Consider the following 15920-nt stretch of genomic DNA (forward strand, 5'->3'; position numbering starts at 1 on the left):
TACTATGTGAATATTCCATCACTATTTCATTGTTGCTACCAAGTACTACATATTTTGGGTGTTTGCTTTAAAATTTGATTGTTTAAATTTGATTATTCAGACCTTGCATACACATGGTATTGCTTGTTAAATCCAAAGACAAAAACCTATAATTATGTATAAAAAACTGTGTTATTTATGACTTTACTTGTTTCGGACTGCTTTGGGTCCTACTGATCCTCCACCGGGAGACTATTCCATGAGTCCAGTCATTAAATCGCGACAGGATTGTGAAAAATTACAAGAGGACCTTACGAGACTGGGAGACTGGGCGGCTAAATGGCAGATGATGTTTAATGTGAGCAAGTGCAAGGTGATGCATGTGGGAAAAAAGAACCCTGAATTATAGCTACGTCATGCAAGGTTCCACGTTAGGAGTTACGGACCAAGAAAGGGATCTGGGTGTCGTCGTCGATAACACACTGAAACCTTCTGCTCAGTGTGCTGCTGCGGCTAAGAAAGCGAATAGAATGTTGGGTATTATTAGGAAAGGTATGGAAAACAGGTGTGAGGATGTTATAATGCCGTTGTATCGCTCCATGGTGCGACCGCACCTTGAGTATTGTGTTCAATTCTGGTCACCGCATCTCAAGAAAGATATAGTAGAATTGGAAAAGGTGCAGCGAAGGGCGACTAAAATGATAGCGGGGATGGGACGACTTCCCTATGAAGAAAGACTAAGGAGGCTAGGGCTATACAGCTTGGAGAAGAGACGGCTGAGGGGAGACATGATAGAGGTATATAAAATAATGAGTGGAGTGGAACAGGTGGATGTGAAGCTTCTGTTCACGCTTTCCAAAAATACTAGGACTAGGGGGCATGCGATGAAACTACAGTGTAGTAAATTTAAAACAAATCGGAGAAAATTTTTCTTCACCCAACGTGTAATTAAACTCTGGAATTCGTTGCCGGAGTAAGTGGTGAAGGCGGTTAGCTTAGCAGAGTTTAAAAAGGGGTTGGACGATTTCCTAAAGGACAAGTCCATAAACCGCTACTAAATGGACTTGGAAAAATCCAAAATTCCAGGAATAACATGTATAGAATGTTTGTACGTTTGGGAAGCTTGCCAGGTGCCCTTGGCCTGGATTGGCCGCTGTCGTGGACAGGATGCTGGGCTCGATGGACCCTTGGTCTTTTCCCAGTATGGCATTACTTATGTACTTATGTACCCTTTCCGTGAAAAAGTATTTCCTTAAATTTCTCCTGAGTCTATAACCTCTTAACTTCATCCTATGCCCTCTCATTCCAGCATTTTCTTTCATTTGAAAAAGCTCACCTCACGGAGATATTTAAATGTCTCTATCACATCCCTTCTCTCACACCTTTCTTCCAGAGTATACATACTGAGGTCTATAAAAGTCTGTACCCATATTCTTTAAGACAGAGACCACTGACCAATTCTGTAGCTGCCCCATGGACAGGTTCCATCTTGTTTATATCTTTTTGAAGGTGTGGTCTCCAGAATTGCACACAGTATTTTAAATGGGGCCTTGCCAGAGATTTATACAAGGGACCTATCACCTCTTTTTTTTCCTGCTAGCCATTCCTCTCCCTATGCACCTGAGCATTTGACCCTTGCCTTTCCTGTTTTGATAACATCTTGGCCTGTAATATCAGTATAGGCGGTATAGCAAATATAAACTAAGGGCTCCTTTTACAAAGATTTGCTAATGATTAGCGGCGCACTGAATGCGAAGAAGCCCATTCTACTACCAATGGCTTCTTCGCATCCAGTGTGCCGCTAATCAGTACTACAACTTTGTTAGAGGAGCCCTAAATAATTTGCAGTGTTTCCAATCTTCTTAATGACCCATTAGAACAACAAAGCGGACAGCACTTCCCTCAGTGACTTCCAAGACCGGAGCCGCCTCGACGCTGAAGACCCGTGATCTCAATGGGGATGTCAAAGGGCCAACTCCTGCATAGAATGTGGCGAAGCTTCCTCCAGCGACGTTGATGGGGAGTCGACCTGGGTGGCAGCCGATACTGGAGCTGCAAGTGGCACCAAGCTCTGGGACCTCACCGCGGGTGGAGGGCTAGACACAGCTGCAGTAAACGGCAAGGTAGGCGCAAGCATCCCTGACACCGATGCAGATTGACGCAGCAGTCCTTCCAGAAGCTCTGGAAGTAAGGCCCGAATGCGCTCATCGAGAGCCGCAGGGCCGGTGTAGCAGTCGGTGGCAGAGCTGCCTGGGGTTCGGGAGCAGTAACCGGGCTGCTGAGTGACCAACGCAGTGGCACCTCTTGTATGGAGGGGGAGCGATCCTCCTGGCGTCGACGCTTCTCGGGTGCCGATTCCATGCATCGAGGGAGAACGGTGTCGGTGCTTTTTAGCCTTTGCTCAATGCACCTCACTGAGTCTCCTCGGTGCCAATGAGGACGACATCTAATCCCCACGTCTCCTCGGGGTCAGGTCCGGATGAACGGTCCTGGGGGGACCTGTATAGCAGGAGGCCTCGAAGCGGGTGGAAACCCACGCAATGCTTTGCTGTTCCAGTGTGTCGGGGTCTCTCAGCAGCCATGCCTACCTCTACTCCCGACACCGATGCCTCCCTCGATGCCGAAGGACCAGACTGAGCCCCAAAAAGCTTCTCTCTTTGGGCTTCTCGAGCCAGTTGAGTCCTCTTCATACAAAGACAAAGGGCACAATGGGCTGGGCTATGGTCGGGCCCAAGGCACTGGATACACCATGAATGAGTATCAGTGCCCTAGATGGTCCGGTTGCACCAAGAACAGCATTTGAAGCCACTGGAAGTCTTCGATGACATGGAAGGGAAGACTGCCCTAGCCAAATCAAAAAAACGCGATTGTGCCGAAAAGAAGCACAAAAATAAGGGGAAAAACATGGCCGAGCAGGCCTAAGGATGGCCGTGACTAACAAATAAAAGAAAACTTAGATACGGGCCAAAAGTAAAACTAAGAAATAAAGGAAACTTCTTTTTCTTTTTTTAAACTAATAGAAAAACAGAAAGAAAAGAAGAAATTAAGAGAAAAAACCCACGAGGCACTGAAGGCTCTCCCGGGCGAAGAAGTGGAGCCAGGGTAAACCGCTGCCGCTCCTCACATGGAAAAAACAGAACTGAGGAGTGCAGTGGGCGGGAAGGCACTCGGCGCATGTGAGGTTGGACACACGGCGCGTTCAGAAGGCTCCAGCAAAAGTTTTTGCTTTTCTAAATGCCGGTTCCCGGGCCGGCACGCATCGCCGACCCCCTTGTGAGGATTATACAGCCTGTTTGTCCTCGGATAATGTGACCTATCAAAGACATCTATAATGCTGTAGATACAAGTACAGTAACAGGTGACTATTTCAATAATAGGTGTAAATCAAACACTGCCTGACAAAAGCTGCACCTTAACTAAAACAGTCTTATTCAATCTCTTCTCCTACCGGTCACATTCAGTTCTCCGGTAATGGAGAGGCCCATGAAACTTACACTGGTAACAACTATTTCCGGTATTACTATTTCCTTGGAAGAGGTTTAAGGTGTCGTGGAAAAATACACTTCTCCGTTAACAGGCTGGTGTAAAGGTCATCTGGATGGCTCCCAATGGCAGTGTTCTCCCATAACTCAAGGAAACCTTTAAAACCGGTTTCTGTAAGCATGTATAAGGGTTCTTGTGCTGAAGACCAAGTCCCATCCTCCTGTGAACTTGGTCGTTTCACCCTCCCCCTCCAATAGCTGACAGCTAGTTCTCATGCTCCTCCACACATAAAAAACAAGAAACTTGCTAGCTAGAGAAAGAAGCTGCAACAGATAAAATAAAGTAATTCAGAAACCAAGCAGCTCAGGACTTTGGCACATGGCTTCTAATGGAATTCCATCCCCCTCCAACACTAAGGACCCAGTTCAGTACTTGCAGGTTCCATGCAGCTGAACCTCTGGCCTCCATCTGTCCCAATGGACCCAAAACCAACACCTGTGGGACCCAAGACTTCAGCCACCAGCACCACATGTGCCAGCACACTGGATGCTGAGCCCACACTGTTGCAGCTTCTTTCTCTAGCTAGGTGTGCAGGACATAAAGGGGGAAGGGGAGTGGGGGTTGGCTCCACGTGAGTACAGCTACACATTCACTCCAACTGCACCTCAGTCAGCCACAAATCTCCCCTAAGATGGAGGTGGCAACCACTCCGACTCCTGTGCGATGTCCACAGGGAGATAAGGTCAAAAGATCCGGGCTCTACACTGCCTCCTAAGACTGGCCAAACTGCTCTGGCTCATTCTCCAGTAGATCTTGCAGCAGCAAAGAGACTCAAATCCAGCTCTCCTAAAGGCACAGCGCCTCCTGGGCAAAACAAGCACTTGCATAAAGACAAACTCCATCTTAAAATCTCTAAGAGGCCTGTGCTAGGACACAGCTCTGCAACAACAGAGACTAAAAGTCGCAAGGATAACCCAGTACTTTCAGGTAACCCCGCTCCTCCACCCATGCTGGTCCTGCAACAACTCCAGACCTTGCTTCACTGGGGGCATCTCCACCACCCTAAAAATGCTCCAAAAGTTCATTTCGAAAAGCACATCCCTACTTTAGCAGGTTTCCTCTCCTCAACCCACTTGTGAGCAGGCTTCTCTCTTGCCCCCTCTCCCCCAAGGAGATACTATGTACTCTCACATCACATTCCACCAGGGATCGATCCCATACCTTGAACCATTAGACTATCCATGGGGCCTATCCTAATGAGCTAAGAAGGATTCATTCCAATACTATTCAGACTTTCTCTTTATCATCTGTGGATCTGATTCACCTGAATTCCCTGAACAGCTGAAGGAACCACCTTCCTCAAGTCCCTCAGACATCTGGGGACCAGCAGAGTGAAGACTGAAAGAGGTAGCTGATTCCCAGGTGGGGGGAAGGGAGTGAGCTTCAGACCTGGGAGCAGGAGGGGCCATCAATGGAAGCTATGGCCAAGGCAGTGAGCTCCAGCAGACACGAGAACAGCTTGGTATTTGCTGCTCATTGGGGATGGAGGGGGAGAGGTAGAAGTGCTGGACAAATATAAAGAGGGAGGTCATGTGATGCACTGTGAGCACCAGACGTAGATATGAGTTGCTCTGGGGTCCCAGCACTCTCTTAAGCCGCTCAACTGCTTCAAACTTGCTCATACTGGGTCACAGATTGTGAAAATAGTGATCGGACGCTTGCATGGACCAATATGTAGTGTCCATGCCTACAGGAATGTCAAAAAGGGGTGCAAAAACTGACAAAGCCACGAAATGCTGAAACTAAAATGGTGGACTCAGTCAGCATCAGGTCATCAGCTCGCACAAATCACTGCACCGCTTGGTGCAGTACTGGAGCCCAGTTTCGAGGCTCTAGCGGGGCAATTGCAAAAGTTCAAAGCCCTACTTGATGAAACTATTAAAAAGACTACAGAGATTGAAAAATGGCTCTCCAATGTTGAAGATGAGGCCTCTCAGTATAAAAACAAGATGGTGCTTTTGGAACGATTAATAAAAGCACAGGACACTAAAACTGAAGACTTAGAAAATCGTTCATGACAAAGCAACTTGAGAACTGTAGGTTTTATTGAACAGGTGCCTGAAAGAAATCTGGCAAATATCTTGGAGCAATGGTTTAAGAAAAAATTCGCTCTCATGGACAATTCTAGTCCATTGTGTATTCAGCATGCGCATAGGCTGGGCAGGCCCCAAGAAGGCCGACAAAAATCTAGAGTGGTTATTATTAAAATCCTTAACCACATTCACAAGCAGGAGGATACACATAGCTATAGACTCAAATGGGATACACTGACATATGGTGAGGAGCCAGTCCAGCTCTTTCAAGATCATTCAGTAGGTGTACAAGAGCAGCAGAGGAGTTTTATACCAATCTGTGCAAAACTCCATGAAAAGAAAGCTCTATCCAGTGCTTCTTAAAGTTCATGCTAATGATAAATGGATATCCTGTGATTCGGTGACCACAGCACAAGAAAATCTGAGCACACTGCTGGAATAATGGCAACACTCCTATGTTTTCTGAAACTGCTGCCAGATACTGGCACTATCAAAAAAATCCCCAAAGGGAGAGACAAAAAAGGAAACTGGTAATGAAAAGTCAATCCCTAAATATACTGGTGAACATCAAAGGGTTCAACAGGATGTTCACGGAGAACATTCTACAGGTATATCTTCTACTTTAATTGTTATTATTATTGAGAGATGAAAGGGGATTCAGAATAGGCTGTACATACAGCCGAGCAAAGTTTCAGTGAGTCACACCGCTAAAAGCGGCTCACCTGAACAGCTCTACACATCATAGCATATCCTCCGATATCAACTCTCCTTCTAATTTTTTTTTACATAAAGTGAATACCTGAACCCTTATAGTGACAAATCCAATCATCAATATATAAAAGTTCTCCCTGAACATACTATGTCCCCAGAATTCACCTGGAGGAGGAAAACGATAGCTAAATATTGCTGTAAACAAACTGAGTAAAGTCTTGACTGTTAGCAAAACGTTTGTAACTCAAAAAACACTGGAATAAAGAACCCCAGCAGCCAACTTATCTAAGCTGCATATTCATTGTGAGGTTTGGCACATCCTACAGAAATTTCTGTTTCCAAGCTCTTCCTCAGGGACGTCAGTGTATGTCTGTATTAATCCTCCATTTTGCACACTGGACTAGACTGATCTTACTGAGGACATAGGCATGTGCCGTTGGCTTTTCACCACCAGTACCTCAAAGATTCTACTCCAGATCTGGACTATGTGACCTGGTACGTCGGTGGGCTAGAGATCTAACCTGTACCCTGACGGGAGAGCAAGTACAGTCATATATACTGCATTTGCATACCATGTCTTTATCTATTATCCACCAAGAACTACTCTACAAGTTTGCTTTCAGGCTTCATATCTCTCCCTACAGGGCTCATAAGGCGAATATTCAAGTTAACGTAGCTTGTGCCAAGTGTGGGTTTTCACCCGCAATGCTGGGACATATACTCTGGCACTGTCCTAATACATACCTATTTTGGAATAAGATTCTTAAGGCAATCGAGAGTTACTAGGGCTGTACGATTAAGCAAGAACCCCAACAATTGTTTGGATGCTATCAGTTTACCAAGCTGTGTCCTGCAGGCCTTAGCACGTCACATAATTGGCTATGTTGTTTGGCATTAAACAATCTTGTTGTTGTGGCTGGTAGATATTACCCCCACACTACAACATTAGAAATCTTTGCTACTGACTCAATTGCGCATGGAACAATAAAGGATTAAGACACTGGAGGATGAACTAGGTTGTAAATTTCAAGAGACATGGGAACCTTTGTGGATGACACTGGGGCGGGGATTTCACTGATGCCATGTAGTTACAAGCTTTTGTGTTCTATTTCTTCAATTCTATGTTTTTTGGACAACTAAATGTATTGGATTATATGGTTTTGGTATGCTGTTTTTGAAATGTAATAAAAAAGATTGTACCATAAATTTAGCTTGAAGGAGAGGCAGTCTGGGGCCGGGGGGGGGGGGGGGGGGGGGGGGAGGTATAATACATTAAAAAAACATGTTTGATGTAGCTTTGTATGTTTATTTTGTAGATGTTGAAGTCTGATGATGTTTCTGTTTGTTATTACGAGTTGAATTGGACAGATAGGGGTTGATGGTTCTATTCCAGATATTTTTTCATACCAAAAAAGATGGTGTGTAGGGGGGAAGTACATCTAATTTTCGGTCTGTAAGCCTTAAACAAGTTTCTACTCAAAGGAAAATTTTGCATGGTATCCTTGGGATCACTACTTCCCATGATACAACTCAATGACTGGCTTTGCTCTCTAGATCTCAAAGAGGCATACACATGTATAACTATTCTTCCTGAAAAGAAAGTTCATCTGCTTCCGCTCTGGAACTCTGCACTATCAATATAACAAGGTCTTACCATTTAGCTTGGCTTTGGCTCCTCAAGTCTTCATGAAGTGTTAAACAGTAGTAGCTGCAACACTTCCCACATGGGCCATCCACATCAACCCCTACATGAATGAATGATTAATCAAGGCAGACTCCCGGAGTCAGCACATACCTGTATTCTATCTGCCATAAAGTTTTTAGAACTTCTTGGGTTTGTGAAAAATTACCCCAAATCACATCTTCAACCAGTTCAGACCTTAGAGTTCATAGGAGAACTCCTTAATACTGTTCAGGGCCAAGCCTTTTTTCCTCAACCAAGAGCAAACATATTGACTCTTGCTGATTAGGTGTTCAAATCCACCTAGGTATCTGCTCATCAGATGCTCTGCCTACTCGGTCACATGTCTTCAACAGTCCATGTAACACTGTTGGCTCAATTCCACTTCTGAATTCCTCAGTGGACATACTCGGTGGGGCAAGCCACGAGATTGCTCTCAGCTCAAATTCAAGTCACTCCATAACTGCGCCACTCTCTACAGTGGTGGATGGTATCCTAGAATCTCACCGGGGTCTTCCGTTTCAGCCCCCTCCACATCACAAAGTCTTCACCACCAAATGCTTCCATGGTAGGTTGGGACGCTCACCTCAACAGTCTCCACACACAAGGTTCTTGGTCCCCACATGAGAAACATCATCATCAATCTTCTGGAACTGTGGGCAGCCCGGAATGCTCTCATGACTTTCCAAGATTGCATTCTTGATCAGGTAATACTTGTTCACACAGACAACCAGGTTGCAATACATCACCTGAACAAACATGGGGGAATAGGATCTTACATCTGTGTCAGCAAACTATACAGACATGGACTTGGGCAGTTTCTCAAAACATCTAAGAGCTGTTTACCTAGCTGACAAACAAAATGTGATGGCAGACAAATTGAGCAGAATCCTACAACCTCATGGTCTCTTAGCATCTCTGTAGTTCATTGAATATTCTAGCAGTGGGGAAACCCAGCAATAGACTTGTTCACTTTTCAGAACAACCAGCTTCCCTGCTTTTCTTCAGTGTTGTAGTGTGGTGGTAGTATCTACCAGCCACAACAGCAAGACTGCTTTAATGCCAAACAACATAGCCAATTGTGCGAAGAGCTAAGGACTGCAGGGCACACTGAATGGTGCGTAGCACCAAACACTCAGAGGTTATAAGGGGCCACCTACTACTACTACTACTAACAAACATTTCTAAAGCGCTACTAGGGTTACGCAGCGCTGTACAATTCAAACATAGAAGGACAGTCCCTGCTCAAAGAGCTTACAATCTAAAAGACAAGAGAACAATCTAAAGACAAGTGAACAATCTGGAGGACGAGTGAACAGTTAATCTGATAGGGTGGATGGATTGGGGCATTTTATATTTCTCGAGCGGTTAGGCGCCGAAGGCAGCATTGAAGAGGTGAGTTTTAAGCAGAGATTTGAAGATGGGTAGGGAGGGGGCATGGCGTATGGGTAAAGGAAGATTGTTCCAGGCATAGGGTGAGGCAAGGCAGAATGCGCGGAGCCTGGAGTTCGCAGTGGTGGAGAAGGGTACTGAGAGAAGGGCTTTGTCCTGTGAGCGGAGGTTGCGGGCGGGAACATAGGGGGAGATGAGGGTGGAGAGGTAGTGAGGAGCCGCAGACTGAGTGCATTTGTAGGTAAGGAGGAGGAGCTTGAATTGTATGCGATATCTGATCGGAAACCAATGAAGTGATTTAAGGAGAGGGGTGATATGAGTATATCGGTTTTGGCGGAATATAAGACGTGCAGCAGCGTTCTGAACGGATTGAAGGGGGGATAGATGGCTGAGTGGGAGGCCAGTGAGGAGTAAGTTGCAGTAATCAAGGCGAGAGGTAATGAGAGCATGGATTGAAATAGGATGAACTTCCCTCCAACTGTACGGTGGCAATGCTGTCTAGTAGTCAAAAATTGGGCTGTTTAAAATGAGAGGGTGTCTGAGATTTTTGACCCCGCTGGTGCCATGGACATAAGCACTGGAGCATAGTCCTTTGAGGCAGAGGAGTAGGAGTATAATGGCACTTAGACATATAGTAATTGAAGAATCAATATCCTCCTGCAAATCTTCTAGAAGTAGTAGAAATTTGTGGCCTGGATAGGGTTTTTATAGTATCTGTATTTTTTCTTTTTTTAAATTAGGCCAGCTTCTTCCTTGAATTTGTCACCAAACAAGTTTTCTCCCCGACAAGAGACATCAGTTAGACTGTCCTGGACAGCAGATAAGATTTCAGGATGGGACTGGACTTGTTGCTCCCTCCCTCTGAAGAGGCTCTTCTTTTCTGATGCTTTTCCATCTTTATCAAACTCATCCTTCTCCCCAATGAATCTCCCCCTTCACCCTAGTCTGTCCTTTCCAAGTTCTCTCATAACTCCCTCCTTCCCTTGATTCGAGAATGAACAAGCCATCACAAAATTACCCACACTTGATCCCCTTTCCACTGTGCATCCTTACTGGCCAGCAGCAGGAAATGCCATTTAATCTCACTTTAAAGTCCCAAACAGATTAAATATGTCTTCTGTTGCAGCCTGTAGGGCTCCTATTCTGATGTAACACTGCACCTACAGAAAATTTCATGAACCCATGGCAGCATTGAGGTCCCCTCTGTTTTATGGACACCTACAGGCTGCAGTAGGAGATAGTGGGAGGGTGATCAAGTATGGAGGACTTCTTTTGGGGGGGGGGGCAGGGGGAGAACTAAGGGAAGGAAGTTATAAAGTTAAGTTAGGAGAAAGTGTGTCACCAACGTATCTTGCCATATGACACCTCGAGCACATGACCTGTTTCCCACCCCTTTTTTTTTCTGTAATGGGAAAAAGTTAACAGGCCTTTTTCATATACAGCTAATTTGCATTTAACATGCACTTATATTCTGAACCTTCCTTTCCAACTTACCTGCTCTCTGCTTTACATGCATCCATATTGTCGGGGCACAGATTCCAAAGTCGTGTCAATTCATCACTGTAAAACAAATATAAGTACTGGGAATGCAACTACTATTCATTCTCAATATAGAAGAAGTAATACAATTTAGATCAAAAGGATAAATAAGAGCCATGTAAGCACAGTAGCATAGTAAATGACAGCAGATAAAGACACTTTCTAAAAAGATAAAGAAAAAACTTAGGAAAACTGTTAAATCTCTTATCCAAGATGGTGAACCTATCAGCATCTTGCCAGGTATATTTATTTTTTCAATATTTATAATCTGCTTTAACTAAAGTGTGTAACAATAAAACATAAAACAAGTAGAGCCATCCTTTTTAAGGCAAGCACTGGAGTGGCTGGCATCAATCAAATTAAGAATGAATTTGACTACACCTAGGAAAAAAGGCACAAACTACTTGTGTTCTGCAGGCAGCCCTTTTATCACAAACCCTGAGAGTCTTATGACATGGAAAACCTTAAAAAACATCATTACAGAATGTATTATGTTTTCTTCAAATAGATGCCAGAGCACTAAAGAGGACACACTGGTACCTACTTCACCAGGGAATCAGGTCACAGGCTGTTACCCCTAGAAACCTGTTCAATTGGTGGCTTCAGCCCAAGACTGCTGGCCAGAAGCAAAGTCCTAATCAACCAGCCGAATCAGTCCACAGACTGCTGTACAAGCGAGTCTAACTGGGATCCTGCTCCACCAAGGGAGGATGGCCTGGGGACCACTGCCCTAAGCCTAGCAATTTTTCTGCACCAGACCACATGTCTACACCATCTGCTGAAGACAGAGATAATGGAGAGCGGAAGGCAGCACCAGCCCCCTCTAGGGGAAGTGAATTCTGCTCTGAACGTTTTCTCTCTGACTCCATCTCCTGGCAGGGGGGACATAACCCACTTGGCCACACTGGTCTGGCACGGACAATAAGGAAGGTATGTTTGCTGAGGGCCCAATAGAATTAATTCAGCTCTGGGAAGAGGAACAGTAGCATGTGTAGTTAAACTATAAAATCTATTCTTTGAAATCTTGTCAGCGGCATCTAATGGTTACATATATCTGATCTCATATTATTTTTTCCAACCCTACTTATTTCCACAGCACTACTAGACATTACATATTATCTGCAGATGCTTTCTCTGTCCCTAGTGGGCTCACAAAGTAAGTTTTTTTTAATTGTACCCAATAGAATATTTGAGTACCGCCACTTCCTCCTCTCTAAGTCAAAGATACCTACAGACACAACACAGTTACACACATACAGGGATTGGAAATAATTCCATGACATATCAGGCATGTAAGAGCCTTGAGGTCTATGCTTCTAATAAATTTCATAATTTTCTGATGCATTGGTTTAAGTTTCAGGTGAGATTGTCTTTTCGGCCTGGAGAGTGGTGACAAGTGCTGTGAAAATTAAAGATGTGGATAACCAAAAGCACAGTAAAAAAAAACTTTTCTTCTGCAGGGATGCAATCAGCTCATGAATTCTGCCTGTCTGGTGAGGCTTTGCATCCAATCATCAGTGAACATTTTAAAGAGAATTTTGGACAGTTTCAGAATCAAGTAGGGTATTAACAGATCTTGTGATTACTGTAATCACTAATGGGCCGATGATCAAAGACAAACGCGGGCACTAGAGGCCATTGGCGCTGAACTACGGCCTGCATTTGCCTTTGCCCTATGATCAGAGCTGGCGAGCGCGTGTAACAACGAGCTTGCCAGCTCTGAGTGCAAGTAGCATGAAAATGTATGCTAAACAGGGAATTAGCTAGTCTTCCCCAATGCTCAGCGGGCAGTGCACCAAACATTGGCACTACTCCCGCGGCAAAACTTACACCAGCTAGGAGCTGGCTTTAGGGTTTGTGGAGCCCTGGACCTCCAGGGCGTATTATTCTGTTTGACAGGTCCAGGCTTTCTTATTTTGGGAGCCCAGACCTGTCAAACAACTTCTGCAGGAGGACTGTGCCTTGGGCACATGCCCAGGCACAATCCTCTCACAGAAGTGCCCCAATGATCAGAGCTAATAGCACGCCTAAATTGGCATGCTATTAGTTCTGATCATCGGAGCTTTATTTCCCCATGCCGTTCTGGTGCTAATTTTATAGTGCTGATAGGAACAGAGCAAAATTTGCTTTCAGACTTCAAAATAAACACCCCCTAAGCAGCAAAAACTGTAAACCAGATTTTTATTTTCTACTCTTATACACTAATTTAACTGCATCAAACAAGATTACTGGGCACCTTAATGCCTTGTTAAACAAAACCATCAAACATCTCTATATATAAAAGGCACCTCCAACGTTCTAAATTTGTAGTTGCAAGATCGCATGAGCGTCTGCCCCGCCCCCGCATCACAACGTGATGACGTTGAGGGCGGAGCAATGACACTCAACAAATCGGATTGTCATTGGGTAATCTCGGTTTCCACTCCCCAATGCAGCCGTCATTCCCATACACTCAAAACCAACCAAAATCGGCGCTGGACCCCGTCCCCCCGCCCACAGTCCCCCTCACCCACCCTGCCGCAGCTGCTCGCTCACCGTTCCACCGCCCTCCCTCTCCGACTCCGGCCACGGTGCACGATGATTACTACACACCAGGGGCGTATCTGACCTGCGGCGGTAGGGGGGGCCAGGGCCAGAGTGAGGGGGCACATTATAGCCCCCCCCCCGCCGCCGCCGCCGCCATTGCCGATCCCCCTCCCCCCAGCCGCTGCCATTGCCAACCCTCCCCCTCCGTTGCTCGCCTACCTTCGCTGGCGGGGGACCCCAACCCCCGCCAGCCGAGGTCCGCGTCCTCCTGCCGCTGCCGGCTGCCTTTGGTCCTTTCATTTTTCCATTGAAGCTGGTGCCGCCGCCGACGAAAAAGTTTCTTTTGAATCTGACGTCGCTGCACGTTGCACGTTGTACGTGCAGGACGTCAGACTCAGAAACAATTTCTGAGTCTGACGTCCTGCACGTACAACGTGCAGCGACGTCAGATTCAAAAGAAACTTTTTCGTCGGCGGCGGCGCCAGCTTCAATGGAAAAATGAAAGGACCAAAGGCAGCCGGCAGCGGCAGGAGGACGCGGACCTCGGCTGGCGGGGGTTGGGGTCCCCCGCCAGCGAAGGTAGGCGAGCAACGGAGGGGGAGGGTTGGCAGCGGTAGGGGGGGCCAGGGCGAAATCTGCGGGGGCCCAGGCCCCTGAGGCCCCACGCAGATACGCCCCTGCTACACACGAGCAAGGAAGCCCATTGGTTAATCTCTGTTTCCACTCCCCAACACGGTCGTCATTCCCATACACTCAAAACCAAGCGCACACACGTTTTTTTTTTCTTCCGAGGAGACTCAGCAGCACGAGTCACTTTCTGTGCAGCACAGAGAAACGAGGAACGTCGCTGGAAGGACAAAACTATTTGGATGCCCATGCTCCTGGTATGTGCAGCCACCCTAAGAAACGACCACGCACACAAAACTAACCACTGACTCGACGTCTGCACCCCCTCGCCCCCCCAACCCACCCAAAATCTAAACGCACACTTCCACACAACGAGAAAACCAGACAAATACAAATGGAGATAAAAACAGCAAGCAGGCAGGTTCCCAAGTGCTTACAGGAGCTTCAAAAGACACACTCCACCCAACCACAACAAACACAGCTATCCACAACACACATTAACGACGTCACAGCCAGGTACCCAAGTGCTTAAAGGGACTTCCTCCCCACCCACCCCCCCAAAACACATCAAAACGCAGCCTTCCACAGAACAAGGAATGCTGACAAATACACATGCAGTTCAAATTTGCAAACACAGCTCACCAGAACACAGGTATATTAACGACTTGGCAGGCAGGTTCCCAAGTGCTTACAGGAGCTACACCCCCCCCCCCCCCCACACACACACAAAAAAGAAAAACCAACCTTCCACACAAGCAACAAACACACAAAAGAAACACACACACACACACACACACACACACACACACACATTCACTCTCTCTCACACACAGTCAATCTCACACATACTCACCCAAACATACACACTCCAAGGAAAACCTTGCTAGCGCCCGTTTCATTTGTGTCAGAAAAGGGCCTTTTTTTTTTTTTTTACTAAGGGTAAAGGACAAAAGGTTTTTGTGTTTGGTTTCTTAATGCACACCATTTTAATTTATTTGAAACCTTCCCATCGGTACATATGAATATCATGAAATCTACATTAAATATCACTAAAACAGCTTTAAAAATTATTCTACCTGGTAGAAACACCAATTTTAAACTCTGTATTTTCAGATCATCCTCTTATATAATAAAACGCAATGCCAACATTCTGAAGCTGACTGCATGGCTGAGGCATTCCTGCTCTCTGTATCCATCTCCTGAATTGACATCACGTACTTCCGGGTTCCTCACAAGCAGAAGTGACCAACCACACGAGGTTTCTCGGTTTAAATAGGATTGGTCAGTTCCTTGAAGCACAGCCACAGCTCAGCGTCCTGCACAGTAACGCTCAGACACCAGAGAGAGAGGGGGGGCCTGACACCACAGAGTGGGGGAGGTATCTCTGTCACACACACACACTCTCTCTCTCTCTCTCTCTCACAGTCAATGTCTCTCTTTCTCTTACTCTCACACACTGTCTCTCACACACTCTGTCTCACACTGTATCACATTCACTCTCTATGTGTCACACAGTCACTCACACACTCTCTTGGTCTCATACACTCAGTCTCACAGAGAGTCTGTCTCTCACACTGTGTCTCACATACACACTTGCACACACTCTCATTCTCACAGACACACTTGTACCCAGACTCACACACTCTCTCTCTCACACATATTCAACTCTCTATCTCACACACACTCTCTCAAACATACACACTCCAAGGAAAACCTTGCTAGCGCCCGTTTCATTTGTGCCAGAAACGGGCCTTTTTTTACTAGTTTTATATAAAATTAGAAGTGCACCATTAGACATGGACTGCCTAGTGCTTAATGCAGCAGATCAAGAACCAAGAAAGCCAAGGTTCAAATCCTACATCTTCCACTGATGCTCCTCGTGACCTTGG

At 45.9% G+C, this 15920-nt stretch overlaps 1 protein-coding gene across 1 annotated transcript in view; it reads right to left on the reverse strand.

The window, feature by feature from the left end:
• THOC1 (THO complex 1) overlaps positions 1 to 15920 on the reverse strand; it is a 131635-nt gene that overhangs the window by 21235 nt on the left and 94480 nt on the right. The window contains exon 17 of the mRNA XM_030212935.1: positions 10834 to 10899. Within this exon, the coding sequence (XP_030068795.1) occupies positions 10834 to 10899 (66 nt within the window). The remainder of the gene's footprint in view (positions 1 to 10833; positions 10900 to 15920) is intronic.

The sequence above is a fragment of the Microcaecilia unicolor genome, chromosome 1 (genome assembly GCF_901765095.1).
Source record: "Microcaecilia unicolor chromosome 1, aMicUni1.1, whole genome shotgun sequence".
In the NCBI taxonomy this organism is placed as follows: Eukaryota; Metazoa; Chordata; class Amphibia; order Gymnophiona; family Siphonopidae; genus Microcaecilia; species Microcaecilia unicolor.